Below are 26,704 nucleotides of genomic sequence, written 5' to 3' on the forward strand. Positions count from 1 at the left end.
CAACCCTGACAAAGTACACCTCATTCGACAGCTAGAGATCTACCACCCTGTTGGTTTTCACTTATGAACAAGAGTACAGGAAGAACCTTCTCCAAAGAGCAGCGATGTTAACCCTGCCGGCCCGATCGAATTCCCACAGAACTGGCTCTCTATGTCTGGAGACCTGATCCCTTGCATTCCCTACCCAATTAGATTCAACACTGGGGGGAAAAAAGGAAAAAAAGCTACCCTCTCAACTGCCCTACCAGGTGAAATAAAGGCAAGCTAATGACTAGGCCTGCAGCTGTATTCACAGACAGTGGCAGACAGGATGGGGAGTGTGTCATTTGCCTACTGAGAGCTATTGCAGCCGTTGCCCTCCAAACCCAGGAAATAAAAGCAGGAATGGGAGCAGAGACAGGAATATCCCTCTGCCCAAGATGATTCTCTCTCCCTCAGGCGGCTCCAATTACACAGCAGACACCAGGGGGACAGCAGGACCCCGCTCCAGTCTGGTACAGTGTACGCAGGCCTGCCAGAGAACGGGCCTGGACCGGAATCTCTAAGACCAGGGCTGCCCAACCCTGTTCCTGGAGATCTACCATCCGGTTGGTTTTCATTTCAACCCTGACAAAGCACACCTCATTCAACAGCTAGAGATCTACAATCCTGTTGGTTTTCAGTTCAACCCTGACAAATCGCACCTCATTCAACAGCTAGAGATCTTGTTGAGCTACTAATCAGTGGAATCAGGTGAGCCAAATTAGGGTTGAAATGAAAACTCACAGGATGGCGGATCTCCAGGAACAGTCGTTTTAGACCAAGGATACTCCAATCTACCCTACACGGCCGGCATGTCGAGTTTGCAGTTAACTTTACCCTTCCTTCAGTGACCACCAACTGCATAAGGCTTTGCCAAGACCAAAGGAAACTGCAGTACAACACAGCACTGCAAGGTATTTATTAAATGATCAACTGGATGCAGTGGCTAAGCGGTGACAAGGTTGTCATGGTAACAGGCACAGGTCTGCATGGGGAGTGGAGATAAGCAGACTCGGCTCTTCCCTCGCCCACAGTCTACTGACATCTACACCTCCCTCCCTCCCTCGCCCAATAAGACTGCAGAATGTACTGCACCAGTTATGACTAGTTACAGCAAGCGCCAAACCCCGGGGACAAGAATGTCTTTCTTTCCAACATTTTCTTTAAAAAAAGATTAAATTTTTTTTTTTTTTTTTTAATCTGCAATAAATTTGTGACATTCCAATAAATGCAAACGAAACCTTTTCTGAGAAAGCATTGCTTTGAAGGGAAGGAACGTTTTACTGTGTGCAAGGCAACAACAGCCACAAAAACAGAACAAACTGGATGCCTCCACATAGACAAAATGCTGCATTTCACTTGGACGTGTAAGCCATAAGCCTCGGCTACATCTGGGCCCCGCATCAACAAAGCTACATTGCATTCTATAAGCCTTTACATCTAACCAGGTAACAAGAGAACTCAGGCAGGTGGCTTTTCACGTCTTGGTCCTGGAATAACCTTGAGCGTCTCATTTTCCTGAAGGAATTTAAATCAAGAATCCAGAATGCAGGAAGGTAAAGCAAAACTATAGGTATCCTTAGCTTTCATTGAGCATCATTCTGAAACTGTCATTTTTTGTATGCATTTTGTGTGCTGCCCTCTTGGCTAGACCTCTTTGTAAGAGATTCTATTTGTCAGTGATCGTCTGGTTAAAAAGGCAATGAAAAAATAAACAAATGTTCCAATTATTTGGAACCAACCTCAAGTGAACAGTGTGTAAAACTGAAAAGTGGCTAAGTGGATTGCTTGCTTGCCTGACCCCCCACCCCACCAGAGCCCACATAGCCTGTTCAATTTAAGCCCAATTGCAAACCTCTATGGCTGAGATGCTGCCAGTTCTAATAACACACTGCTGTTGTCACCTCCATCTTTTCCAGGAACAAAGGCAAAGCTTCACTGTGTTCAAGGACAAAATATTTTTTTAAAGACAGCAGTATAGGCTATAGTTCAATGTCCACTCCATTAAAATGGATCTCACAAGATACCATCTGATACTATCCAAAAAGTTGGTTTTAAAGATAGCCTTAGTTACAGACTAGTTCCTCTTGAATCGTCAGTCCAACGTACAATATCACACTATCTTAAGTGGTAATTTCATCACAAGACATAATGCGAACTGCTTCTGGCCAGATCTGGATGTACACCGTCTGCCTCAGGCCAAAACATCATACGAATAACATCCTCTCTAATGATCATGGACCACTAAGGCGGTTGTGGTTAACTAGGCTACACGTTATATTGTGCGTGCGTGATTATAAGGCACTGTTTCTATTTTAACACCACCACCACACCAATGTGGCAGAAAAGATTGAAATATACCACACAACGCAGACGGAAAACACACTGATACATACGAATTTCCCCCCGAATAACGCAGCGCCGAACAATATTATTATCGCAATTTTCATCTCACTAAGCATGTGTAGGCGCAGCTTCGCTAAAAAGCGACGTTAGATTGTCTGTCTGTAATAAATGAAAATGTATATGCGTTTTCGGTTTGGAGACTCGTGGGAAGCTGCCCTCCTTCGCTCCAGTCTTGTTGTGTTACTGGAATACTGCAGTGCACCGCCGCCATCTTACTTATGTCTCACTCCATCCTCTTTTTACTTGAAACTGAACAGCCCAACGGACAAGAGAACCTTTAAATGCCCGAACCGTGCAGACGCAAAAAAAAAAAGCCTTTTCATTTCCACATTAACTATTTCGTTTGAACGGACCGTGTTGAAATGTGACCATCTAAAACATGAGAACGAAAATTAACAAATATGCTACTTTAAACCATTTTCAAACACGCCCAAAAGGCTAACATAACACCACAAAGAAATCGACTAAACACGAAAGACAGGTTTAACAGTCCCCGTAGCGGACTACAAATCTAATCAACCAACTGTAGGCTGTTATAATTTTTCTCTGCACAGCAAACATGTATGCGTGCAGTACACTGCATCTAATTGGGCAATTGCAACAACAAAAAAACGCACATTTGCAATTAAGTCCAAATTGTATTGACGCCAGTTTATTAAGCCCCGTTGATATATCGCTGTGAAGTAGGCCTAGTCATTAATTATCGAATTAAAAATGTGTCTGTGTGATGCTGTACAATCACATATTTGATTCACTGCATTAAAGCCCAGTGAGACCATAATCGAAACCATGTTCTAGAAAACACGCACACCCCTATAACACCCAGATCAGCATTTTCACGAAGAGCCAGCAATACTCGTGCACTGATGTATTGACTAGGTAGGCTAAGTATCAGTTTAGTTTTCCCCTGTGCCACAAAAGGTAATATCAACAGTGCCACACGTAGCTAGCTAAAGCAGACAACACGATAGAATCAAATTCAATATTCTGCTTATGAGAACCCCTACCAGTTAAGAACATCATTTTAAATAGCAAACAATTAAGCGATCCGAACAAGATCACATGTCACTGTTATAAAAACTCATTCTCGCGGTTATTTTCGATCAGTGAAAAAAACAAACAAACAAACAAACAAAAAACAAACAAACGCTAAACAACAAAACAAAAACCACAAGTTGCCATATTCTACAGAAAAATAAATCTGGCACTCAAACAGGCCAGAAAAGCTTGGAAAAAGTCAAATAAATAATACTGACTATATACAGCCAGCAATATAATATATTCTAATATGTATTTAACGTAGACATTCAGAAACTGCCTGCGTATGTGTTTTCTGTTCATGCACAATAATCTACGGGTTGGGATCGCCCGAACGATTCCACAATAGCAGCGGCAAAGATGGAAGAACAGCATACTGGTGGCTCAGCGGTGATCTTTATTTTTCCTCGGAGTTTTCTTACCTCAGCGGCCAGTGCCGCGGTCGCCACGATCAACAGCAATAAAGCCTTACGGTCCCCCATGCCGTATCCCCCGTTGTTGCGTGGCCAATGTGCTGTTCGTCTGGTTTGTTCTCTATATCCGCTGTGTCTGTCAGCCTCTATCTCAGTGTTCAGGGTGCGTGTGATGGAGAGGGATAAAGAGCTTGCACAGCTGCGCGAGCGTCAGTCACCTGACCGGACAGCCAGAGAATGGAACTGGGAGAAGGGTGGGTGGGGGCAGGACTGGAGGGGCGAGGGAGGTGTGCTGGTCGAAAGCTATGCCTAAATGAAACTAATAATTGCCGATACGTTTCAAGAACACTTTACACACTTATTGTATTATGTTCGTTTATAGCGGTTCCATATCCAGGATTATCTTCAATGCACAAATAATGCCTATTCGGCAAGATAGCACAGCAAGGATCAATTATTGAATGAAATTCGATAAATAACGCATGGATAGTTTAATTTGAATATCGTTGACATATCACAAAGTTTCAGTAATGTTATATGTATGTAATTTTGCGAATAGACGAGGGACATCTGCAGTAGGCTACTAGGACTCTTTACGTACGAGTACGTGCTACCACCTAGTGGTCAATGACAGCATGCAGCGACCGACTTCAACTGGTATAATTACCATATTCTCGGAGTATTCTTCAAGTTTGAAGTGCATAATTGACATGACAGGGGCATATTACTTCAAACGTAAATCCACAGCTTTGGAAATTGAATGAGATTTTGCTTCATTCTACCCCTAATGTCAAAACTGTAATTGAAACATTTAATCTGCCAATTTCAATGGAAAGCACTACAGGGATTTTCTCCACCATGTACGTTCTCAAATCCAGTGATTACAAGCTTAAATTCTTTCTCAGTCAAATTTTTCTTCGGTTGTAGGAATGTAAAGAACCTCTTCCTTTCAGGTTGAAGGGAATTAAGTCAGCTGTTTAGGCACTACGGTGTCAAAGATATTGTGAATTACCACACCTGGTCATGTGTAGCACACATTGGGCCTCATTCACAAAACATGCATATGATCATATTTGATTGTAAACTGAGACTGAGAATGTTTCCACAAACATTTCAGCATTCATCATTTTTTTTCTCTTATCTATATTTGTTCATGGCTGTTTCCTCAGGCTAATCACATGAACCGGATTGCACATTAAAAATTTACAATCAGCATTCATCATCTCATACACCTGGGATAAGCACAAAAACAAAGATCTGCACATGTGTTATGAATCCCATATCGGTTTTTCATAGGACCATTTTTAAGAACAAAAGTAAGACTAATTAAAGAAAAGTTCCATTGTACATCAAGGCAAATTAAATGCGAGAAGACTACGATGACACAAGAGACTTCTCACTGCCATTTTATTCCTTGTGATGCATACAAAAACATTTTTTATAAACAATAATACAACAAAATACTCTTAACATTTAAATATGCAGATCGAGAACACCTCGATCTCTTCCGAGGCCAGATAAGAAAGTGGTATAAAAATGCAAAACTGAAAAAGCCTTCAGATCCCTCAAGGTCAGAGAGGCTCAGCCGGTGCGGTTTAAGTCCAGACTCTTCACCTTCATCCTCCTCATGTCTCCACACTGCTGCCGGTGTACTGCGCCGGGCTGGCTCTACAGATCGATGCTGCACAAATTCTGCTTCAGCGAACATGCGGATCAGCAGTCACAGTGGGCTCAATGAACAGGAACCAATGTACAGACCGTGTTTAAAGGGCAGCCATTTTTCTCAGAATCTGCAACATTAGGGGGCGGGGGAACAAAAAAACAAAAAACACAACATGGGCCTTTGTTTCGGGAAAGAGGGACTAGCCCCCAGTCACGGTCCATTACAGGCTGTCAGACAGGGCTGCCTCTCTCTGAGGACTGACAGTGTCACAGTTCTCTCCAAGCAGCAAATGATGTGGAAGTGCAAGACTGCCACAGAAATAAGGTGCCAACGGGAAGCAATGCATTTGGCTCCAGGATTTGTGCAAGTCTCCCTGGGCACTGGGCCCTGGTTCAGTTCATCATCCAGGGGTTAGGCGCAGCAGAGGAAACGCAACCTCCGTTTCTTCACATCAGCTTTTCGGTCTGTTACAGTCATCATCATCATCATCATCATCATCATCATACATTACACAGTTTCTGTATTCACACTCTTCAGCAGGGAGAGGAATGAATAAATAAATATATAAATAAATATGCGGCCCAGGCGCTGCGTGGGAGGCGGGGCCCAGAGAGAGGGGTCTAAGGCAGCAGGACGGCTGACGCACAGCGACACATGTCTCAGGCAGACAGACGCTGCTGCTCCTCCTGGGACACGTGCCTAATGGGCCTGCTGTGCCGTCACCACCCCCCCAGAGCCCCCCCACGTGAGGCCCACCAGGGGAGCAGTCGGGAGGGAGGGGGGGGGTTAGAGCTGCACATGTAGGTCACAGCACACGTCTCGAGGCTCAGAGCTCATTCCAATTGCTTATTTTCACTCCGATCGCAACCTCTTCCTCACGTCCTTCCCTCGCTCCTTCTCTCCACCCAGCGGAGGACGCAAGGAAAGGAGGTGAGAACAGGGTGCGAGGACACAGGAACTGAGGAAATGCATCAGGCGAAAGGAGCGTCCTAGCTCAGTCAAGCGTCAGGCTGAAGCCACGTCAATTAGACTTGGCGCATGGGGTGAGGTGACTCCACAGGTCGATCATTTGCACGTCACGCAGACGACGAGGACGGATAAAATAAGCAATTGGAATGAACCCAGAGAGGACAGGCAGCTCAGTGCGTCTCCTACACTTTCAGTGAGGCCAACGCCCCTCCCAGCTCACCCGCATACACAGGGGTCAAAGGTCAGTGGGGTGTGTGCGTGTGTTTCTTTTTTTAATGCAGTTGCCACGTTAGAAGCAGACTTCTCAGGCAACGCCTTGTTGCTTTTGGAAGGCGGTCTCAGTACTGCTCACTGCAGTACTGTCCGCGACGGGCTATTAGGACATCAGTCCAGCAGGACGCCTGGGGACCAGCCAGGCTAAGCAGGGCTACTTGCGGGTACAGCCTGGGTAAGGTGGTGGGGGGGAGTAGCTTGCAGTCCTGGGGGCGGTGGGGGTATAGGGAGGTGGTAGGATGTCATGTGGGTTCATCTCATAGTCATAGCTGTAGGGTGGGGGAGGGCCTAGAGAAGAAAGACAGAGAGATTAATTAATAATCAATAAATTATTACCGTACAAACATAAATGTAAGTTTAAGTCAATGTTGTACCAATTTAAAACGGAGGGGAAAGAATGCTATTTTACTGATCTAAAACTAAAGTATTTTTAAATTCCATTTCTGTATAAAAATATTGCATTTTGTTAGTCAGTAAAGTTTCTAAATAGTATTTTCAAACCTAAATTGACTTAAAACCCCTATTTGGATGAGTGTAGCCTTTTCTGGTGTTGCCAGAAGAAATTCACATGAAGCTTGAAATTTCCCAGCATGCATTACCATGAAACATTAAATACATTAACTTTTCTTTTCTTACATTGTTTGAGGTTTAGCATATTTCAAAGACACACCTTATTTCTACAGTAAAAAAAAGTTTGTAAAATAATCTAAGATACTTATAACATGTACACACAGACAGATTTGGAAATTTTTTTTAAATGAGCACAGACAGAATGTGGTTTTATTGAAACATGAAGAACATGCCCTTGCGCTCCACACCAAATGTATGCTTTTATGAATAATATCAACTCCAGTTGCAAAACAGCACCACACTGTGGCCGGATGAACCAACTGCAGGCTCTTGCATGCTAGGGGACCGAACTCACCCTGCAGCACCTCTGTATGGAAATGAGCACTAGCATGTCGGGGCTGAGCAGCTGCTTTCCCAGTGCATTTAAATCACATTTGACTGGGCTGCATTTTGACAAGTTATTGATTAAGGTTCCCATACCTCTTAAAGGGCAGGTGAATCTCATTTCATATCGTTATTACTGCATACCACTTAATTGATCAATTAAAGCAGCTGATTACCAGTTAACTGACCTCACCTGGTTTCTTTAGGAGGTGGTTGTTGGATTCAGGGTGAAAACAAAAACCAGAAAACCCTGTACCTCCCCAAAAACAGGCAGGAGGATCACAGAGATGCCTTTTATCAGTGTGGTACAAAATAATAGTAGGTTCATCATTCCAACCAACTATTCCAACAAGTGTCAAATTGGTAAAATCACTGCGGTTTGCAATTGATCAACATTTGTGTGTGCACATCAACGAGATCAATACACTCTCTTAAAAGGGCAGTACCAAAGCGCAATTACAATTCCCAATAACAGTGACTGCTCAGTTGCTTTTATAACGGCTCCAGCAGGTCAGAATGCCAATCTTAGCCAATCAGAAACGTCCGCCACTGTTCCAGGAGGTGGCTGGGCTGTCTTACCTGGGTACCCGTTGCACACGGTGTTGATGCGGGAGGCTCGGAACACGCCCACCCGCGCGCCCCGCCCGTTCTTCACGCACATGCACACGCACAGGAAGATGGCGGCCACGGCTCCCATCAGAAACACGACGCCGAACACTATTCCTGATATCGCCGTGCCCCTGAGGAGAAAGCGCCACAAAATTAAAACGGTGACTAAATGCAACTTTGGAAACACATGTAGACATGCAAAACACGAGGCGAAAACATGCACACAATCCAGACACATGCAAATAAGAGACCTGAAATTGCCTCAAGCGCTACTACAGATACCGGATGCATGCAGCCCAGAGCAAACGCCTGCATGTTCTCTACGAGGATATTATGTCACACCGTATCAGTATATTTACACAAACAGACAGGCATGTATGAGGATATTATGTCACACCGTGTCAGTATATTTACTCAAATACACAGGCATGTTCTCTATGAGGATATGATGTCACACTGTTTCAGCATATTCACTCAAATACACAGGGGTGTGTTTATGAATTTCAGGACAGATGAAAGGCAGTTTTTGCATGTGTTAGAGCCATTTCCTCTGAGACAATGGTGAAAAAACATTGAATTAGGTGAGAAGTCAGAGTTATTTCTGTCTCACACAGAGCCATGAATGCATGAACACAGGTTATCATCTACGTCAGACCGCCCACACAAAGGAATTCAACTTATTTAAAAGATTCACACTGTCATTATTGCCCAACATGGCTGCCCAGCTCAATGTGCTGTAATCACAGATTGCTTTCAATGGTGTCCAATCTACTGCTTCTGGATCTGTGGGAAAGTGGAGAGCAGCTGAGTCAGCACAGCTCAGCTATATGGAATGGGTTCTTACAAGGGACCAATGGGAGCAGAGTGCAGGGAGGACCCTGCTCTTACAGGGGACCAATGGGAGCAGTGTGCAGAGAGGACCCTGCTCTTACAGGGGACCAATGGGAGCAGAGTGCAGGGAGGACCTTGCTCTTACAGGGGACCAATGGGAGCAGTGTGCAGGGAGGACCCTGCTCTTCCACCAGACCAATGGGGTGTGGTGAAGCAAACAGCTGCTGTTTGCAGACACCTGATCACACAAGGAGGCCTGTCCAAATGTTCAATTTCCCATTTGCCTAGCGGCAACACCTTCACTGTGCATGATTAGTGTGAGGTAGCATTTGTTCCTGTGTGTGTGTGTGCATGCATGAGCATGCTGCTGTTCTCTCCCACTGACACATAAGATTGATAGGGTGGTACCCTGCAGTAGTGATTGAGGCAAATTAAATACAATATTGAGCGAAAGGCTGACCCGTAAGCGCACCCTGGGTTCTATAGTGCTCCTTAGATGTCCTGCCAAGTGCTGTGCTTGCCAAGGTGTGCCAGTGCAACCCGTTTGGCCAAAGAGAGGACAGAACAAAAGAGCCGCAGAGCACAAGTCCAAACTGGAGACATGATTGGCTTGATGAGCTCTGAGATCCCCAATCCAGAGAGGGAGACCCCTGAAGTTGTGATTTCATTCTGGGGGAGGGGGGCAGCTACTTTATTACTACTTTAAGAGCCCCTCAGCTTGTCTTACGGCCACATTGTGCTCTTCTGCTGGAGTCAGCTCTGCCCTTGTCCGGTTGGGTTGAATCTCTGTAAATATTTTGGCAACTACGCCTCTGGGATTTGGTCCAGGTTTTAGGCCCGGAGTAGACAAAGGAAAGCACCAGAGCAGCTGTCCCTGGGAGAGGGTCAAAGTTCAACCCTCCCCCTCGCTCCCCCAACAAGATGTCACGGTGTGTGAGTGTGCATCTGTGTGTGTGCATGTGCATATACCGTGTGTGTGCTCACGTATGTGTGTCTGTGTGCACGTGTGCGCTCACGTATGTGTGCGCACGTGTGTGTGTCCGTGCATGTATGTGTGTTATTAGTGAGGTACTCACGAGAGCACATCCCCCACATAGGCGTAGTACGAGCAGCAGAACGGAGGGTCTCCATCGCAGCAGTATTCCACACAGTCGTCACACTCTGCCGAACCACGACCTGTGGGCAAAGACACGTTACGTTACCGTAACACCGCGCACACACACACACACACAGCAGTATTCCGGTAAGCCTTCACACTGGGGCAAAACCTTTAACATTAGTCATGTCAGACTTAACCCTGTAAGGCCCAGAAGAAGTATGAGGGAAATAAATTATGTGATGAGCAATGTGTAGTAAGAATTTAAATGATGCTCTGCTTTTCCTCCATCAACATACACTCCAGAATCAGCAGCTGTGTTTGAGGGGTGTGTGTGTGTGCGCGCGCATTCTGCTGTAGTCCCTGGTCTGTATCCAAAACCCATAATTAACTTATTTGTTACGAAGCTCACAATTAGAAAATGTTATTCAAAAAAATATATGGAAAGAAAATAGGAGTGAGAACATTATTGATAATGTAAATTCAACTTCTACAGCAACTCAAGACTTTGCACCATGCTCTCCAAAAAAATAATAATAATAAAATAAATCTCTGCAGACCTGATCCACGGTCAGTCCTGTAGGTTCATTGCCCTAGTAGGAGGTCTTTATGCATCACACACTAACACACGGCTGTGTCTTTTGGGATCAAATGAAAGTCTGGGGTTCAAAAACTGTTTGAGACCCAAAGTGAAGAAGAGTACCCCGTGGCGCCTCCTTTCCTGTTTGTGAGTGCGTATGTTTGATGTTTCCCCTGCCCCCTCTCCCTCTCTCTGGGTGGTCCGAACACTCCGGGCATTTGGAGCTCCCTAGCCTCCGGGTTTCGCAGCCCAACATGCGCAGACAAAGCGGCTAAAATCCCCCAGCTCTTTGCGAATTCACACCCCACTGCAGGCTACGGTCTAATCTGGGCTCAACTGAATACAAGTACGCTTCATGGAACCATGTAAAGCAATAACGAAGGACTGATACACTTCCTACTTCTTTTTGGTCACTGTTCATTATAAGCCTAATGTGGTATATGCATGATTTCCGACTGGCTTGGCATCCATTAGCTTGTCTCTATGAATGGACTCAGGTTTAAAAAGGAAACAAATTTTCGTTATTCGCCTTGCAGAACATTTCAAATAACAAGATCTGTGGTCGGTGGACGAATTAACAAGAAGTAAAATGCACCTAAAGGGACACTTTTAAAATGTCTGCTAAATGCACAGAGCATAATATTTTCCCACACTTTTCAGACCGTGATGACTGGTGCAAAGGGGCGAACGTGCCAGCTCACATTTTAGCCAGCTATTTACAATACATCGTACTAGGTTACAGAATCCACTCTAAATAAATTATGAACATGTAGCCGGTTCACAAATCGCAACCACTATCAACCAAGTGGAAAAACACAAAAAATAAACATTTAGAACTACAGTTTAAAGCAAAAAGTGAAATAACTCTTACCAGTAAATAGGAAAATTAGCAGCGTGTGCATCAGCATCGTCCACCCGGGTTTAACGCTCCTCGTCCACGGCAACTCCATGCTATCTCTCGGATCGACTCCCATGTTTCTTTCTTTCTTTTCCTTAGTTTCCCCAAATCCAAAACTCGGAAAAAAATCCACCGGTACTGACTACTCAAAGTAACTAATTCCCATATCCCAGTTCGCCAAAAGTTATTAAACTTCTCGATTTTTAACAAACTAACTTTCAAAGAGAAAGCACACAGAAAGTTAATGAATTAGTGCCAAATTTTCATTCCGTCACAAGAGTTCTAGAGCTACGGGAACCCCCAAGGTCCCAGCTAAACGATAGACTGGGTTCATGTGGCTCCACGTGTTCAGGACGCCGACGAGCTGTGTCCTTACTTTTTCCTCTTTGTTTTCCTCTCTTCCTTTTTCTTATTTTTCTTTCAGCTCATCTCCTCCCCTACTGCTATTTGCTCAAATTACCCTGTCAGCCGCAGTTGGAGGCGAGGACGTACTGAGCCGAGGGCGCTCTTTCCTCTGGTACAACACTGACACCGCCTCCGCCGTCACGACTCCTCTTATCTGCTTCAAAGAACGTTTAAATATCATTACCGAAGTTGAATTGAATTTCCTCACGATCACGCTGGTTCGGAGTATAGAGAGCAATTTAACGACTGACACGGTGGTGTTTACTTTGGATTTTTGCTTTTTGCTTGGTGTTTTGCGCCTGTTTTGTTCCGGAGGGATCTATTTTTAGTGTCCTGGACCATACGTGTTCACGAAGCACGTTGCAAACTGTAAGGCTACATCTTTTAGGATTTACAACAAGAGTTTCACTATGGATACGCAAAAAAACATGCAGATCTGTCCATACAAATGAAAACTCGAGTTTTAAAACTCCAGGAGCTTGAAAGAGAAAACGAAGATGTTTCCATTCACCTCTGAAAATCAGTTCAGTCCAGTACAATTTCTGTCCAGTACACACATTAGCCCAGTACACAGGGTGTTCATAAGCGGAAAAAACGTGTTCTTGGGTCTTATGTAATGTACAATCTGAGCACCCTGGCAAAGTACTCCAATGACCAGATAATTTGAATTCAATACACAGTAAATTGTCTAGTGTTGATTCAACTCTAAGAGAGTAGGCCTACATATGAGTCCAATAGGGACTTTTATGCGTGAGTTTTTGGGAAGACTTTTGTCTCTGGAATAGGTGAGAGGTGTCAAAAGACCCATAATTTGGTCCCTGCAGGTCGTCATTGGTGCCACTGAACTCTATTATGATTCCTATTTATGATCTGTGGTTGGTTCACATGTGATGCAGAATGGTCTTTTTGTCAGAAGGCAGAATATTCAAATCTGGTTTTGGACGCGTACGTATTCGCAGTGTTCACTTATCATTCTGAGCTGCAGTCTCTGTACAGCTGAGTCCCAAATGAGCTATCATATGCGGCTACGCTGCCAATTTCCGTCCCCAGCAATTTTTTAAAAGTCATACCGTGTGGGCCTATATTTTCTGTAATAACGTGGGCATTTAAATCTGCGTGAGAATTCCCAAGGACCATGCAGATCTCCAGGGTCTTAAAAGTGTCGCAGTTGCCTAAAAATCATGACAATTCATAGGCTTATAAAATAATTTCAAATTTTTTTTTGGAAACAGATATGTTCTTCTTGCCCACACCTGGTCTAAGTAATTTGTCAGTGGTCCTGGATAAGAGTCCACGCTCTGAAATATGATTCACATGCAAGATGCCACCCATTGTTTCTGAATGCATATTACACCACCCCGAAGCAATTAGAGGCAGACTACGGCAGGCCTGAGATTGCAAAGCGCCAATTCTTTCTAATACTGTAATGTTTCTCTCTGTGTTAGTGGATTGGAATGTGTTTGCATATGTTTATGGTAGTCCCCATAAATGTAGTGTTGATTTGCAGTAATACATACAGTCATAAACTCACCGTAATGGCTTCAGAAGTGATAAAGACCTACATCAGAATGGAATTCTGAGTCAATAAATCAATATTTTAGAGCTGTACTGCAAAACACATCACACAAGGCAACACAGTTCACAAGTCAGTGTGATAGTTTATTCATAACCCTAGAACCATATATAATTGTATAAATACTCTATACAATCTACATCCTTCCATTATTTCAAATAATATCAATAACAATAACAATATAATAAAAAAAGTGATAAGATTATATATAACAGGCTGTACAAAAATAAATAATGTTTGGATATTATGTACAAAAAATGCTATTCAAAAACATACCTTCTTAGAAGGCAGGATAAAAGATTTACTTATGAAGTAGTAGCAGGAGTGTCCCTGACTAGATCTCCATCACACACACACACACGTACACACATATACACACCGACAAATTTGGGAAACGAAGAACGCTCTCTTGACGCAATAACTGCTTCCCCCCCCCCTCTGGTTTCTCCACGTGGTCTCATTGAGAGAGAGAGATTACGGCTGTACTGAAGGCTATTACCGGTAACAAAAGTGGGAGTGTTTGAATAGCAGCGTTTGTGGGCTGGGGGACAGGGATGGATGGGTGAGACAGGAAGGGGGGGGGGGGGGGCATACGGATTTCCGGAACCTTCTTCAGCCTGCTGTGTCCTCATGGTGGGGTTTGATTGCAGGTCCTCCCTGATTGGCCACCTTCCTTCCACACTTGTGAAGGAAGTGGACAGGAGTATGGAGGAGTCTGGTGCTACAGATATGGGTGGGTAGTTGGGGGGGGGGGGGGGGGGGGGATCTGTCTGACTGCTAAGACCACTGGCACTTTTATCTCCTTATCCCATATACCTCTCTGATCACCACTCACTGATAACACCTCCCACACACACACACACACACACACACACACAGGCAAGACCAATGGCATTTAAAAACCTCCCATTCCAAAAAAGTTACCTCATTCTGGATTTGTCTGTCCAGTCCAGCTCAGACAGACTGCACGCACACACGCGCGCACACACACACACACTCACACAAGCATGGCGTTGGCACCCAAAGAAGCCTGCTTTAACACAAAGAGCTTTCATGTCCTCCTCAGTCCCAGCTGTGCCCGGGAACAATATGCCAGCTATATGGCTGGCTAACAATGCATGGCAGATCGGCAGATGCCCCCTGTACCCACATTACAATATTTGGGAAGGGCATGGCAGTGCCACAGGGTATTGCCCCCCCCCCCCCCCCCCCCCCCCCCCCCCGACACAGTTCGACACTGTCTTTGAGTCGTGTCACCACCCTAGTCTCTGTCGCAGACAGCCCTGTGGGGGAACAGTTCACTGGTTCTGGCAGTATTAAAAACACCGCTCACCATGTAAACATTCTCCTCAAAGGAGGACGGAATGTAAGGCGGTTGGAGTTCTTTAATATAAGGAAAATCTTTTTTTTTTTTTTTGTTTGTGATTTTTGGAAATGTCATAAGATGGGAAAAAAAAGAGCAAAAAAAAAAAAAAAACTGTCTGTCTTCTTTGCTGGTGCTAACAGTCGCCAGGCCCTAGGCCTCTCTGAGCTGGTGGAAAGGGGCCTGTGTTCAGTGTCCCCTGCTCCTGGGGCCTCTCTCTCCCCTGGGCTGGCGTCTCTAACAGCTGCTCAGGGTGCAGAGGTCCAGCAGGGGCCTGGGCCGGCTGCTGGGGTCGCAGTTCTCCGGCGTCACCGCACGCCCGTCGTGGCCCACGCAGCTCAGCAGGCGCTTCTGGTAGCCCCGCCCGCAGGTCTTGGAGCACGGCGACCAGTCGCCCAGCAGCCACGTGGGACAGGGGTGAGAGGCGCAGGGCCGGGAGGAGGAAGGCCGCAGCTCCGGGGGGCACCCGGACGAGGGCCGGCCCTGGAAGTCCACGCAGTCGACGGAGCGCTGCTGCACCCCTCCCCCGCAGGTCCGCGAGCAGGCCCCCCACTCTCGCAGCACCCACTCCGCGCCCCCCGTCTCCTGGATGGCGTTGATGGAGGGGCGGCGGGACGCGGGGCGCGGGGCGAAGTAGCTGTACTTGACGCGGGGGCGGGGCGAGTCCCCGACAGACAGCACCTGGATGGTGAGGGGCTCGGGGAGGGGCGCGAAGCTCCGGATCCGCTCCAGGACGGCGGCCGAGCCGCTGTAGCGCAGCAGCGCCCCCTGCAGGGGGATGTCCGTCTCCAGGGTGGTCAGCCTGTAGTCCCCGTTCAGCAGGTAGGTCCCGTCCTGGCGGCGGATGGCCAGGTAGCTGTTGTCCTGCCTGGACCCGCCTGCTGCTCGCTGCTTCACATCCAGGTGTGTGGCTCCAGCTGGGATGGTCACCACATCCTGGTAGCCAGGCCTGAGAGAGACGAGGAGGGTCAGTGCACTGTCTGCAAGCTGTGCACTCCTCACACACACACACACATATACACACACGAACACACACACACATGCACAGACTCTGCACAAGGCACAGAAGAGCATATGGAGTATAGTGGAGGGGCTCACCTGGCTCGGTCCATGGAGCCGGACACCTTCTTGCACGTAGAGCCGTTCCCGCCACAAACTCCGCACTTATCGAAGCGGCGGCTGGAGCCGATGACCCGGTCACAGCCGGCCTTCACACACTGGCCCTGTACACACACAGAGGTGGAGTCCGGGCTGCAGGGGGTACCATCCTCCACCTGGAATCAGCAGAGAGACACGGAACTTAACACCTTCTGAAGAGCAAGTCTTTTTGGAATGGTTTTTTTTTTTTTTTTTTCAAAATTCAGTGTTCAGTCAGTGTTCTAGAACTGCTTTCAGTTACAAGTAGTGATTGTTACATCAGCATTGGAATGTTCAGTTATAGAACATTCTAATCACATATTGGCGATCTTACACCTTGAAGGGTTCCTTTCAGCATTACAGCAGTTTGGCAGTTGTTAAGCAAATGCACCTAAGACCTTCAGGGGATTGTTCATAGTCTCCCTTCTAATTTCTGTTTACTTCGAAAACCTTACAGTCCCTGTTCATACTTCATTGACAATTATGATGGTCCCAGCTGATATTGCTGATGACAGTTTTAGATAAACAGTCCAAATTAGATTATATAATTGGAAGGCAAGCTGTTGTTCAGGATTCTCTGTCTCTGGCTCTCAGCCTCCTGGTATCTCACCTTTGGTTTGAGTATGAAGAAGTATCCCGTCCCTTTTGCTCGACACACCAGCTTGCAGCGGTCCTTGGGAGAGACGCCGGCGTACTTGGGCACCCATTCCACCTTGTCGCCTGAACCAAACGTCATCTGGGAGGAGATCTGGTTGTGGGCCAGACACTGCTCCTCGCGGAATGACAGACCTGAGATGGAGGGGGAGGGAGCAGGTTAAAAATTCACCTCGATATTATCCATGGTCGGTTGGTCAGAAAGAGTCGTTGTTCCCGTTACCACAGGAACCCCAGCGCAACCGTGCTGGTTTTAACAGCCTATAACTGGAAACCACACAGTCACTACACACTACCGCTAGGGTCACTGGCTGCCTGCCCCACCCGTTGCCCTGGAAACAAGTCTAGCGTACCCTGCCAAAATATTCTCTGTGTTCCACGTGCCCTTGCTTTATAGTTAGCTGGAGACACGCGGGACAGCAGGATGACTAACATGCAGGGCAGGCCTGGGACAGTTTGGCAGGCTTCGTGTACAGACTCTTACCATTGGTGTCGGGGCAGGCCTGGGTGTTGCAGGAGCGGTACTGGATCCTCTTGCCCTCGCAGTATTTGCCTCCGTTTTTGGGCATGGGGTTGCTGCAGTCCCTGAAGGAGTACTGGACCCCCCCGCCGCAGGTGCGTGAGCAGTCTCCCCAGGACCCCCACATCCCCCAGCCACCATTCACAGGCGTCTGAAACAAAGAAGAGAATGGCTGTCAGTCACAGATTACAGACTAATCACAGCTAGCATGATATGTTACGTTACGTTACAGGCATTTAGCAGACGCTCTTATCCAGAGCGACTTACACAACTTTTTACATGGCATGTTTTTTTTAATTTTTTTTTTTTTTTTTTTTTTTTTTTTACATTGTATCCATTTATACAGCTGGATATATACTGAAGCAATGCAGGTTAAGTACGTTGCTCAAGGGTACAACGGCAGTGTCCTTACCCGGGAATCGAACCTGCGACCTTTCGGTTACAAGCCGAGTTCCTTACCCACTGTGCTACACTCCGTCCTATGGGATGCTGATCAATGAGACTAGAACATTATTTTGCTCCTTAGAGACAGTGTCTGTTATTTCTGTTCAGCTGCATACTGCAGGTCCTACAGTATATCTCCCAGAGCTCTACGCTAAGAGTTTTTCCTAGGAACCTAACTTGAAAGATTTACGAGCACACTAATGCATGCCAATTGGTGGATGAGCTCCTAAATTATTTTTGCACTTAGCGCAGCACCGTAGAGCCCTGTCTCCAGACCAGGAGGCCGAGGCCGGCACTGGGACTGACCTGGTAGCGTGCGGCCTCGCTCTTGCTCAGGCACTGCCCGGCGAGGCACCAGCTGTCGTGGCCGCAGGGCGTGCCGTCGGCCCAGGGGAAGTTCTTGGTCTGGCAGACCAGCAGGCCGCTGGAGGTGGTGACGGTGCACCAGAGCGCCGCGCAGGTGGTGCTCAGGTCCGGGCAGTGCTGCGACTCGTCGCCGAAGGTCAGCTGGCACTGGCGGTCAGCGTCGTACACCGAGCCCGGCAGGGCCTTGGGCAGCGGCTGAGGCTTCTGGGGCTTGTCCAGCAGACACTGACCTGGGGAGGGTCAGGGTTAGGGGTCAGCGAGGGTGTCGGCCCACACACAAAAAAAAAAAAAACCAATTCACACCTTGGACAGGAGGAAACAGGTGCAGGAGAAGGAGAAGGAAGAGGTGGATGAAGAGGAGGTGGAGGAAGAGGAGAAGCAGGCAGGGTCTCACCATGGCCATTGTCCAGGAAGGACGTGATCATCAGGGCACTGCAAGGAGACCAGGGCTGCAGCTGGTTGAGGTTGGACAGTGTGGATGCCATCATGTGGGAACTCCATTGGGCACCGTTGATACTGGCGCACTGCTTGGCATCATCGTGAGGCATGTTGAACACGTGACCTGTGGGAAGATCAGAGGTCAGAGAGGTCAGGGCCAGCAGACTATGGGCTGACATCAATATGATAGAGGACAGGGGCTCAGTTAGGATGGAGCTTGGAGATAAATGTGTGCCTGCTGGTCTAATACATAATAAATAGGTTATTCACGTCAAACTGAAATTATGCAGAGCACCCATCTGTGTGATGCATAGCAATTATTAGACGGCCAGATTTAGACACGCAGACCGGGAAGTCACCCAGGACAGGAAGGAACCGCCCACACTTTGCGCTACATATCCGCAGTGAATCAATGTCTTGGTGCAATGACATTTTTTATTTTGACTGTAAGCGTTTCCTAGAAAACAAGATGGCCGCTGCTACAGGGGTCGGGCTTCTTCGTGGCAGCGCAGTGTGGCCATGTCTCCTTACCCAGCTCATGGGCCACGGTGAAGGCAGCCTGCAGCCCGTCGTCCTCGATGATGGAGCAGCTTCTCTCGGGGTCACACACGGTGCCCACGTCCGCCATGCCCAGGGTGTCGCAGGAGTGAGCGCCGCACAAGTCCTACAAGGAGACAGGAGATCAGCCGAGTCCTCACCAGCCTGCACCTCATAGACTGGCTCAGAGCCTGGAGGCTCAGACATTTATACAAGGCGAATGTCTTGAGAGTATATGAGAGAAATGGCGTGTGAGTGTCTGTGTGTGTGTGTGTGTGTGCGTGTGCATGAGTTTGTGAGTGTGTGTGCGTGTGTGTGCGAACGCGCGCAGGAGTGTCCGAGCGCAGTACCTGTCGGGTGAAGAGCACGGCGGTGTCGTAGTGCTCGGGGTTGCGGTCGCTGGGGGGGTTGTGCTGCCGCTGCCACTTGCAGAAGTTCCTCAGGGTCAGGGCGGCGTTGGACGAGACGTCGGGCCCGTGCTGCTCGTCGTACACCACCAGCAGCTTCACCACGGCCAGGCTGACGGAGTTGTGGATGGTGGGGTGGCGGTAAAGGCGGGATGCCACCGCCATGATGGTCAGCAGGTAGGGCTTCAGCCCCGCGCCATGGAACTCGGCCATCGACTGGTCCGCCACCAGCAGGATCTCCACGAAGCGAGGCGTCGACACGAAGCGGCGGGCCCGGTGGTGAGCTACAGGGGTGGAGAAAGGGAACGATGAGGTCACAGGCTGGCACAGAGTGGGCCTTCTCTCTAAAATAAGGCCTCAGAACACTTTGGCACACTAGCCACTGGTCAAGCACACCTCAGGTCATTTACACGACAGAAAATTCTGTGACAGGCAACACGTGTTTGGTGGAGGGAGTGGTAAATTAATCTACACTAGTGAGTCATAAGGCTATTATTTGCTAAATAACAATTCAGTAAATAAAACAAATGAGACCTGAAAAACAGATGTGACACATCACTTTATAATGAACATTCAACAGAAGCATTGTTGAAACTGACCACGGAGCAAATGCAACTCTTCTCAGAACAAATGCCTATGCAAGCTTGGCAAAGACGGTTTGGCTCCTCCTAGCGTGACTCAGCGTTCACACCACCGCGACTCCGCCTACTTAAATTCTACATTCCTCAACTGACCTTTCAGAGAATAAGGGGAAGAAAACTCAGGGACCCACTTTTCAGAAAATGTCTGCCGGGGCAGGCAGTGCTGGTCTGCGCAGCATGCGGTACCAAGCGGCGAGTTTACGCGACTCACAATCCTAAACCTCCCTCCTTCACGCCCCCAGTCCCCCCTTTCCTTTTGCGCCCTCCCCCTACCTCTTTATTCAAGCAGTTTCAGAACTAGTGCCATTCAGCGTCAGTCAGCGCGAGCCTGCAACACCCTGGCGACTTCTAATACCCCGAGCTCCACATAATCATAGGACACTGCTGAAATTATGATGGATGACTGTTACAGAAACTATTAATGCCCTTCCAAGTTTAATCAAGATGTATTCGCTGACGGCGAGCAATATTTATCAGCCAAAGTTAAGCAAAACGTAGCAGTTGCGGTCAATAAGCAAATAGAGCTCATGCATTTTGCTTTAGAATGAGAGCATCTTCAGATAAATTACGCCGTATTAACTTAAAGACTTAAACCTGAGGTTATATGTACGCTAGCCTGCACCCTTAAAAAGAACCATTTCGATTTGACACTTCACATAAAAGTCGTAGTTATCAATAAATCTGTACCTGTCTGATCAAAGGTTGTGTCCTCCTTGTTCGTTTCTTTCTTGGGGCTCTCCGGTACCCTTTCCTCTTCCTCGTTGACCCCGCATTTGGAGCTGCCCTCCTCGGGCAGTGATCCTCGACTCCTCCTGCGGATGAGGTGGAGGTCGACTTCTGAAGACTGCACGTTGGTGACATTGACTGGCTGGATGAAGTACTCTTCACCATGGAGGTAGAAACCGCCCTTCAGTCCGTGGCACAGATTGAGCGCGGCCGCAGAGTCGGCCTCTCCGTTAACCGAGCCTGAAAAGAAGCACTTCGTCGCTGCTCTGTCAAATTCACGTTGCGCTTCATCTTCCTGGGCTCCGGTTTGCCCCACAACTTGGAATATGAACCCTGGGGCAAGGAACGTGTGGTCAGGCTCCAGGTCCAAAATCATACGTTTGCCAAAGGCATCTAGTTGAAATACCCGCTTTTCTGTGTCTTTCTCTTGCTCCTCGGGACTAAGAGTCCGCCACGGTTCGGTGTTGGCCGCCGCCTGGACTGAGTCGAGTTTTACCGGCACCACTGTACTCTCCTCCCATGCACCGTGAGCTGCGCTCATGCACAGAGCCGCCACCAAACCCAGAGAGACGCGCAAAAACGACATCATATCCCTGCCAAATCCTCAAGGCAGAAATTTCAAAACTATAAAGTCTGTGCGGACGAAATGCAAAAAAGTCACTTGCAACCGTTTGCAACAAAAATACAAATGACAGCTTTAAAAATCAAATTGAAAAAATTAAATATATCCAGTGAAAAACCCGTTCAATTCTCGCCGGTTGGGAATTTGCTCTATCGATATCAGTATTGCTTCCCAGTACAAATAAGTTTATTTTCAGTCTCTCGAAGCAACAAAGTTAAATAGTAACTTAAAAAATAATCCAACCCTAGTCCTCGGATATTTAGCGTTCTTAAATCTAACTCTGTAGTTTGTGCAGCAGATGTTCTGCTTTTCCCTGTGAGTTCGTGGCAGTTTTTCTACTACCCTTCAGAGTCTCCTGTTCCCTTAAAGTCAGCTCTGTCCCCGGCGCGCTATTTATCCCTCAGCGTGGGACCACCCCTTTCCTGGAGACCCTTTGATCTAACAGAGGCGAAACCTCGTAGGCCCATCGTTAAAGTAGGATCCTTAGAATCCGCTACGAAAACGCAGTAGAACCCTGGAACCCAGCCATAATAATCAATCATAGTATAGGGGAGGGGGACACTCTTGGCTGCGAAAACTTTTTTGTCCAGCGAGTAGATGGGCTTATTTCTCTCTTCTAACTTTTGTCCAAATATGATTCATGTGTGCTTTTTTATCTTTTACTGGGCTATATAGGCTATTATTGATAAGCCAAACTCTATATAGCGGCACTTTTGAAAAATAATCTCAGCCACCACATTGTGTAAAGGTATGGTATTGGAGAACAGCGGGTCAGAAATGGCAAGCAGCAAAATCTGCTGCTCACTGTCCTGCCAAACGGCCGCACTCCGTGGCGTTTCCCGTCGTTTCACTGAGGAATAAGGGCTAGAACCGGGGAAATGAAAGAGAAGCTGGTCTTAAGGTGGAACAGACTTCCACACACTATATTCGCTCCATTTACTGAACGGACCGTACCCCTCAGCACGCGCCAGCAGCCCGCCCCCCCTCCCTCTCCCCGTATATTTCATACGCTCCTTGACTGGTAATATCGTAAGCACTCCGAGTGACGATTATGTGAAATCCGAACCACGTTACTGGCGTGGACATCTTGTTTCATACGCAAATATATCTGACGTCGTACAAATCATATTAATCAGTTTTACGGTAATCAAATCTCCGGCGGGAAATGTATGACAAGACCATGAAAGTATCGATAAAATACTTTTGATAAACACAAATAGAGATAAAGACGTATCGATATAACAGAGAATAGCAGTGTCGGGACGGAGTGCCTCTCACTTTTGTTATGAACCCTGAATCCACTGCAACTTTGTATCCATGCTATAAAATCAGCTTACTTTATTAGTATAATTTTACAGAGAAAACATTGAAGATTGCGTCTGAATTGCAATCCACATTCAATTTCTTGCATTGATTATGATGAGATGGGATATCTAAAACCCTGTTTTATATTGTTTGAAGTTAAGTTTTGCAGGGATAAAGTGCTTTTCATATATTATATTCAAAATCCGTTTGGTCTGAACCTTGTGATATGTGATACATATACTATAAGGTGTTTCCACGATGATTTATAATTACACATAATTTAACAGACCAATTTTATTTTAATTCTATAAAATTACAGTATGGAATGTATGCTATTTATGAATGTGTATAATCATATTTATAGTGCATATTGATCTATTTGCGATCTGAATTGTAAAACATGCATAATGAAATGGCAGATAGAAGCAATAATTACAGAACGTTTTTCTTTGAGTATTATGCGTTCTTCAAGATAGTTTTCTGCAGCTTCACTCTGAGCAAGGGACTAGAAACCACCTTAAGAGTGAAGGCAAAGCTTTATTGTAGTTATATGTGCGGCCACAAGATGGCCACATATGCCCCATCTGTTATATTTCCAGCCCCTTCCAGAAGCCTGGAAGGGGGCTTCCCATGGTTCTATAGCTAGGGTGTACAAGGGTATGGGTAGTATGCTAGACTGTTTTCTTTTGAAACATGGACCTCACAAATCATGCAACATTTTCCTTTGCATGGTATGCACATTTTTATGTATGGATTATGTAGATCAGTCACGAGAATAGGGTAAATTCCCACCCCCAACAGTGGCCCTGCTTCTCTGGCCCATTCTAAGGGTGCACTCAAGGGGACACCATATTTTTAAGTAAGGCTGCTGTGCAAGTTTTGAGCACGGTTGGAGTATTATTCTTTGATTTCTTTGGCTTTCTCCTGGTTTTTTGTGTATACAATACGTTTTACTTGCAGTTAAACATACCTTTCATGAGAATCATCATTCTGCACATGAGTTTATCTGTGTGCTTGCATGCGAGTGCATCCATGTATATGGTAATCACATGATTATGTGCATGTGTGCAAAGTCTATAAATGAGTGAGACTGAATGGAATGTACAGGTGGCAATATGTGTTTCAGGAACTACATGAAAGAATAAGTGTTTACATAGTATGTGTGTGTAATATGGCTAGTTTGTATGTGAGTGTTAGTGCGTATGTGTGAATAAATGGTACACAAGGAAGTGCACACGCCCATATACACACACACACACTCACACACACGCACACGCATGCATGCATGCACGCACACACGCACACACACGCAGTATGTGTACATGCTGAGATCCTCAATAAGCCAATAAGATGCACGCCAGAGGGCGCTACAAGCTCACATTTGGTGTGGAGGTCCGTATGAACTGCTGATAGTGGGACAGGCTGAAAATGCTGTTTAAAGGCATGGTGGATGCGATGTAACGGAATCATGGTGTACCAAAAAAGTGACTTATTGTCACAGGTGTTCATCAGTCATAGTGAAAAACTGGTCCTGTATGTCTATGGCCTCATTTCTGGGCTGGACCACACCATAGCTTTGAAAAGGGCATTTCACTTGAATTACTTCCGTAAGCATGCAGGTATATGTTTGACCCACATGGGACCGGGCTCAGGACAGCATTATTTACCACAACTTCACCGACCATTGCCCCCCCCCCCCCAACCCCCCGCAACAGCCCCGATTACAACAGACAAGTGCAATTTTTAATTTTACATTTTAAATCATCTAGCATGACTTTGTAAATTATACTGCAATGGCCCCTTGCAGGAAGACATATCGCTTAGGAGCCTATATGGGCTCCTGTGATAAAAGAAAGACCCTTTTAGTCTGTCTGGGAGCGGAAAGCAGTAGAGGTCTTCACTTAAACTCCTGAAGCTTCTGACTCAAGCGTCTCGGCCACCATGGACTCCCCACCCTGAGCCAGCATGACAGGAAGACAGGAATGGGCTCCTCCAGTTGAGTCAGGTCCTTCCCAAGGTTTCTTCCTATGTGCTGATTAGGGAGGTTTTTCCTTGCCACTTTCACACTGTACTTGCTTTCACAGCCATTTGAATCTGGTGTATGCAGTGAAGCATTGTGTAGAATAGGCTAAATTAATGCGGATTGAGAATTTTGATTGATTTGTTCACAAAACTAACCACACCAAGTGGTGATTCATGAAGTTTTCTTTTAATTTAATTGAATGTATTATACTGTAATGTGGTCTAGCACATTCAGGTCATTTAGTGTAGTGTAATGTAGCCTACTAAATTATACTTTAAAATGGCATATTTTAGTGTTGAGTAATGTCATGTCACACACTGTGATTTAATGTAGTGTAATATATTATAACGCACTGAGGTGTCATATAGTGTTATATATTGTCTTATTGTGTAGTTTAATATCCTCTATCATGGACGAAAGCCTCCTTTAGTCTTACCTCAGTTCTTCCAGCCTGGATATGGGTTTTGCTGCTGGCTTGATCGAGTGCTGTTTCAATAACCATTTGCAGCCGCAAGAAATGATTACAGATGCCTGTCTCTGCTGAGAAACCCCCCCCCCCCCCCCCCCCCCCCAGATACCACCCATACCACAAATGGCTGCTTTAGCATTCTGCGGAGGCTGCTTTAATGACGGGCCTCGCGTTTCCTTGGCACGCCTTCTGAGATGATCTGGAGACTGCTGCCGCCGCTGCTGCCACTGCCGATGCTGCCGCTGCTGCCGCTGCCGCTGCTGCCGCTGCTGCCGCTGCATCTCCTGCGGTTTTCAGTCGTCTGGCGCTCTCCGCAGTTTCTCAGCGTTCCGCTTTCGAGCGGCGGCTGGAGTCTGCTTCCAGGTTTCCATATTGTAATGCTGGATCCATCCCCTGTCACGCTGGCTGAACTCAGGGCCTGATTTACCAAGACCTTTATCGCGTGCGAAAAGATTTTGGCGCACGCAAAATGAACTAACTAACACAACCAATGGTTGGTGCAAAACAAATGCCACGACCGATCGTGGGTCATGTTACTGGATTTTGCTTCTTAGTAAATCAGGTCCTTAATTGTTTGTTTTTTAAAATGGTATTCTACTGCAAGAGCATTCACCTGTGCAGGGCAGCAGATAGTGTAGAGAATCGTACAGTGGTATGGTAGAGTAGGAAATGGAAGATTGAGCCCTCGGGCCAGGCACTGTTCTCATGCCCTCCAGACTGCTACGTAATCTTCATCTCTTCAGTAACCGTCCTGCTGTATGAGTTCATCATATGAAAAGTGTGAGCTATTCAAGTTTACCTGCAGACGGGCGTGTTGTTAATAATGCAACAATATAGCCGGTATAGGTAGCTGCGTGGTTTGGTACTGGTTGTATTGCCCTTGTTAGATTGTATTCTGCATAGAATGATCCTGTATGAGGAACTGTAATATGAATGTACAAGTCACTAGAAGTAAAGGTGACTGTTGAACAATACTAACAGCAACAACAAAGACTAGTGCTTATCAAATTCTTTGTATGTGTGAAGGGGAAAAAAAAGCATTATATGTTGATTGAAACCCTTTGATAATGAAGTCTCATAGAACTGGACTGATTGATTCAACTGTAGATGGCACATCTTATTTTATTAAATTGATTTTTACCTGCCACAATCAACTGGTGCTGTAAAGATACCTGCATAATGAGAAAGGCACAGGTGAGATTTCCATATTGTTTTGAGGAGCTTTGACCACACAGTATCCTTGTGCTGTGTGCTGCTGTGAGAATAAGGAAATCATGTGACCCTGGAAAGAAAGAGAGAGAGAGAGAGAGAGAGAGAGAGAGA

The 26,704-nt window shown here is 46.5% G+C and overlaps 3 protein-coding genes and 1 long non-coding RNA gene across 7 annotated transcripts in view; 1 reads left to right on the forward strand and 3 right to left on the reverse strand.

Moving 5' to 3' along the window:
* The window catches only part of LOC118213932 (amyloid-beta A4 protein-like), a 31,460-nt gene extending 27,355 nt beyond the window's left edge, over nucleotides 1–4,105 (reverse strand). For 3 of the 4 annotated variants that reach the window (XM_035393191.1, XM_035393190.1, XM_035393188.1), the window contains exon 1: nucleotides 3,888–4,104. In XM_035393191.1, coding sequence (XP_035249082.1) covers nucleotides 3,888–3,947 — 60 coding nt within the window. In that variant the 5' untranslated portion in view covers nucleotides 3,948–4,104. Of the gene's footprint in view, nucleotides 1–3,887 lie in introns of all 4 variants that reach the window. The other variant, XM_035393189.1, reaches the window with a different exon arrangement.
* Nucleotides 1,491–2,043, forward strand: LOC118213934. Its single transcript, XR_004762555.1, has 2 exons — nucleotides 1,491–1,577; nucleotides 1,941–2,043. It is a non-coding gene; the product is annotated as an uncharacterized LOC118213934 (long non-coding RNA).
* Nucleotides 4,106–5,268: 1,163 nt separating the features above from the next.
* cyyr1 (cysteine/tyrosine-rich 1) lies at nucleotides 5,269–12,416 on the reverse strand. The gene is made up of 4 exons (XM_035392913.1): nucleotides 11,725–12,416; nucleotides 10,254–10,353; nucleotides 8,317–8,477; nucleotides 5,269–7,071 (listed from the first exon to the last, which is right to left on the reverse strand). Exons 1-4 carry the CDS (start codon nucleotides 11,825–11,827, stop codon nucleotides 6,938–6,940), a joined length of 498 nt encoding a protein of 165 aa, XP_035248804.1. The 5' UTR covers nucleotides 11,828–12,416; the 3' UTR covers nucleotides 5,269–6,937.
* A 2,522-nt stretch (nucleotides 12,417–14,938) lies between these two features.
* Nucleotides 14,939–21,551, reverse strand: adamts1 (ADAM metallopeptidase with thrombospondin type 1 motif, 1). Its single transcript, XM_035392641.1, has 9 exons — nucleotides 20,924–21,551; nucleotides 19,539–19,879; nucleotides 19,183–19,315; nucleotides 18,608–18,775; nucleotides 18,154–18,443; nucleotides 17,368–17,554; nucleotides 16,840–17,018; nucleotides 16,191–16,366; nucleotides 14,939–16,041 (listed from the first exon to the last, which is right to left on the reverse strand). The coding sequence occupies exons 1-9, from the start codon at nucleotides 21,549–21,551 to the stop codon at nucleotides 15,330–15,332; spliced, it is 2,814 nt and encodes a 937-aa protein (XP_035248532.1). The 3' UTR covers nucleotides 14,939–15,329.
* Between the last annotated feature and the right edge of the window lie 5,153 nt (nucleotides 21,552–26,704).

Source organism: Anguilla anguilla, chromosome 15 (assembly GCF_013347855.1).
Source record: "Anguilla anguilla isolate fAngAng1 chromosome 15, fAngAng1.pri, whole genome shotgun sequence".
Taxonomy (NCBI): domain Eukaryota; kingdom Metazoa; phylum Chordata; class Actinopteri; order Anguilliformes; family Anguillidae; genus Anguilla; species Anguilla anguilla.

What these genes read in the sequence shown, in the direction of transcription:
- cyyr1 (XM_035392913.1), bottom strand. Translation starts at nt 11,827, where the DNA reads ATGGGAGTCGATCCGAGAGATAGCATGGAGTTGCCGTGGACGAGGAGC. An exon ending in GCTAATTTTCCTATTTACTG is followed by an intron (nt 10,354 to 11,724) that starts GTAAGAGTTATT and finishes CTTTGCCCACAG; the next exon opens with GTCGTGGTTCGGCAGAGTGT. An exon ending in TATGTGGGGGATGTGCTCTC is followed by an intron (nt 8,478 to 10,253) that starts GTGAGTACCTCA and finishes CTTTCTCCTCAG; the next exon opens with GGGCACGGCGATATCAGGAA.
- adamts1 (XM_035392641.1), bottom strand. Translation starts at nt 21,551, where the DNA reads ATGATGTCGTTTTTGCGCGTCTCTCTGGGTTTGGTGGCGGCTCTGTGC. An exon ending in CTTCCTGGACAATGGCCATG is followed by an intron (nt 18,444 to 18,607) that starts GTGAGACCCTGC and finishes GACCCTCCCCAG; the next exon opens with GTCAGTGTCTGCTGGACAAG. An exon ending in GCGAGGCCGCACGCTACCAG is followed by an intron (nt 17,555 to 18,153) that starts GTCAGTCCCAGT and finishes TCTTTGTTTCAG; the next exon opens with ACGCCTGTGAATGGTGGCTG.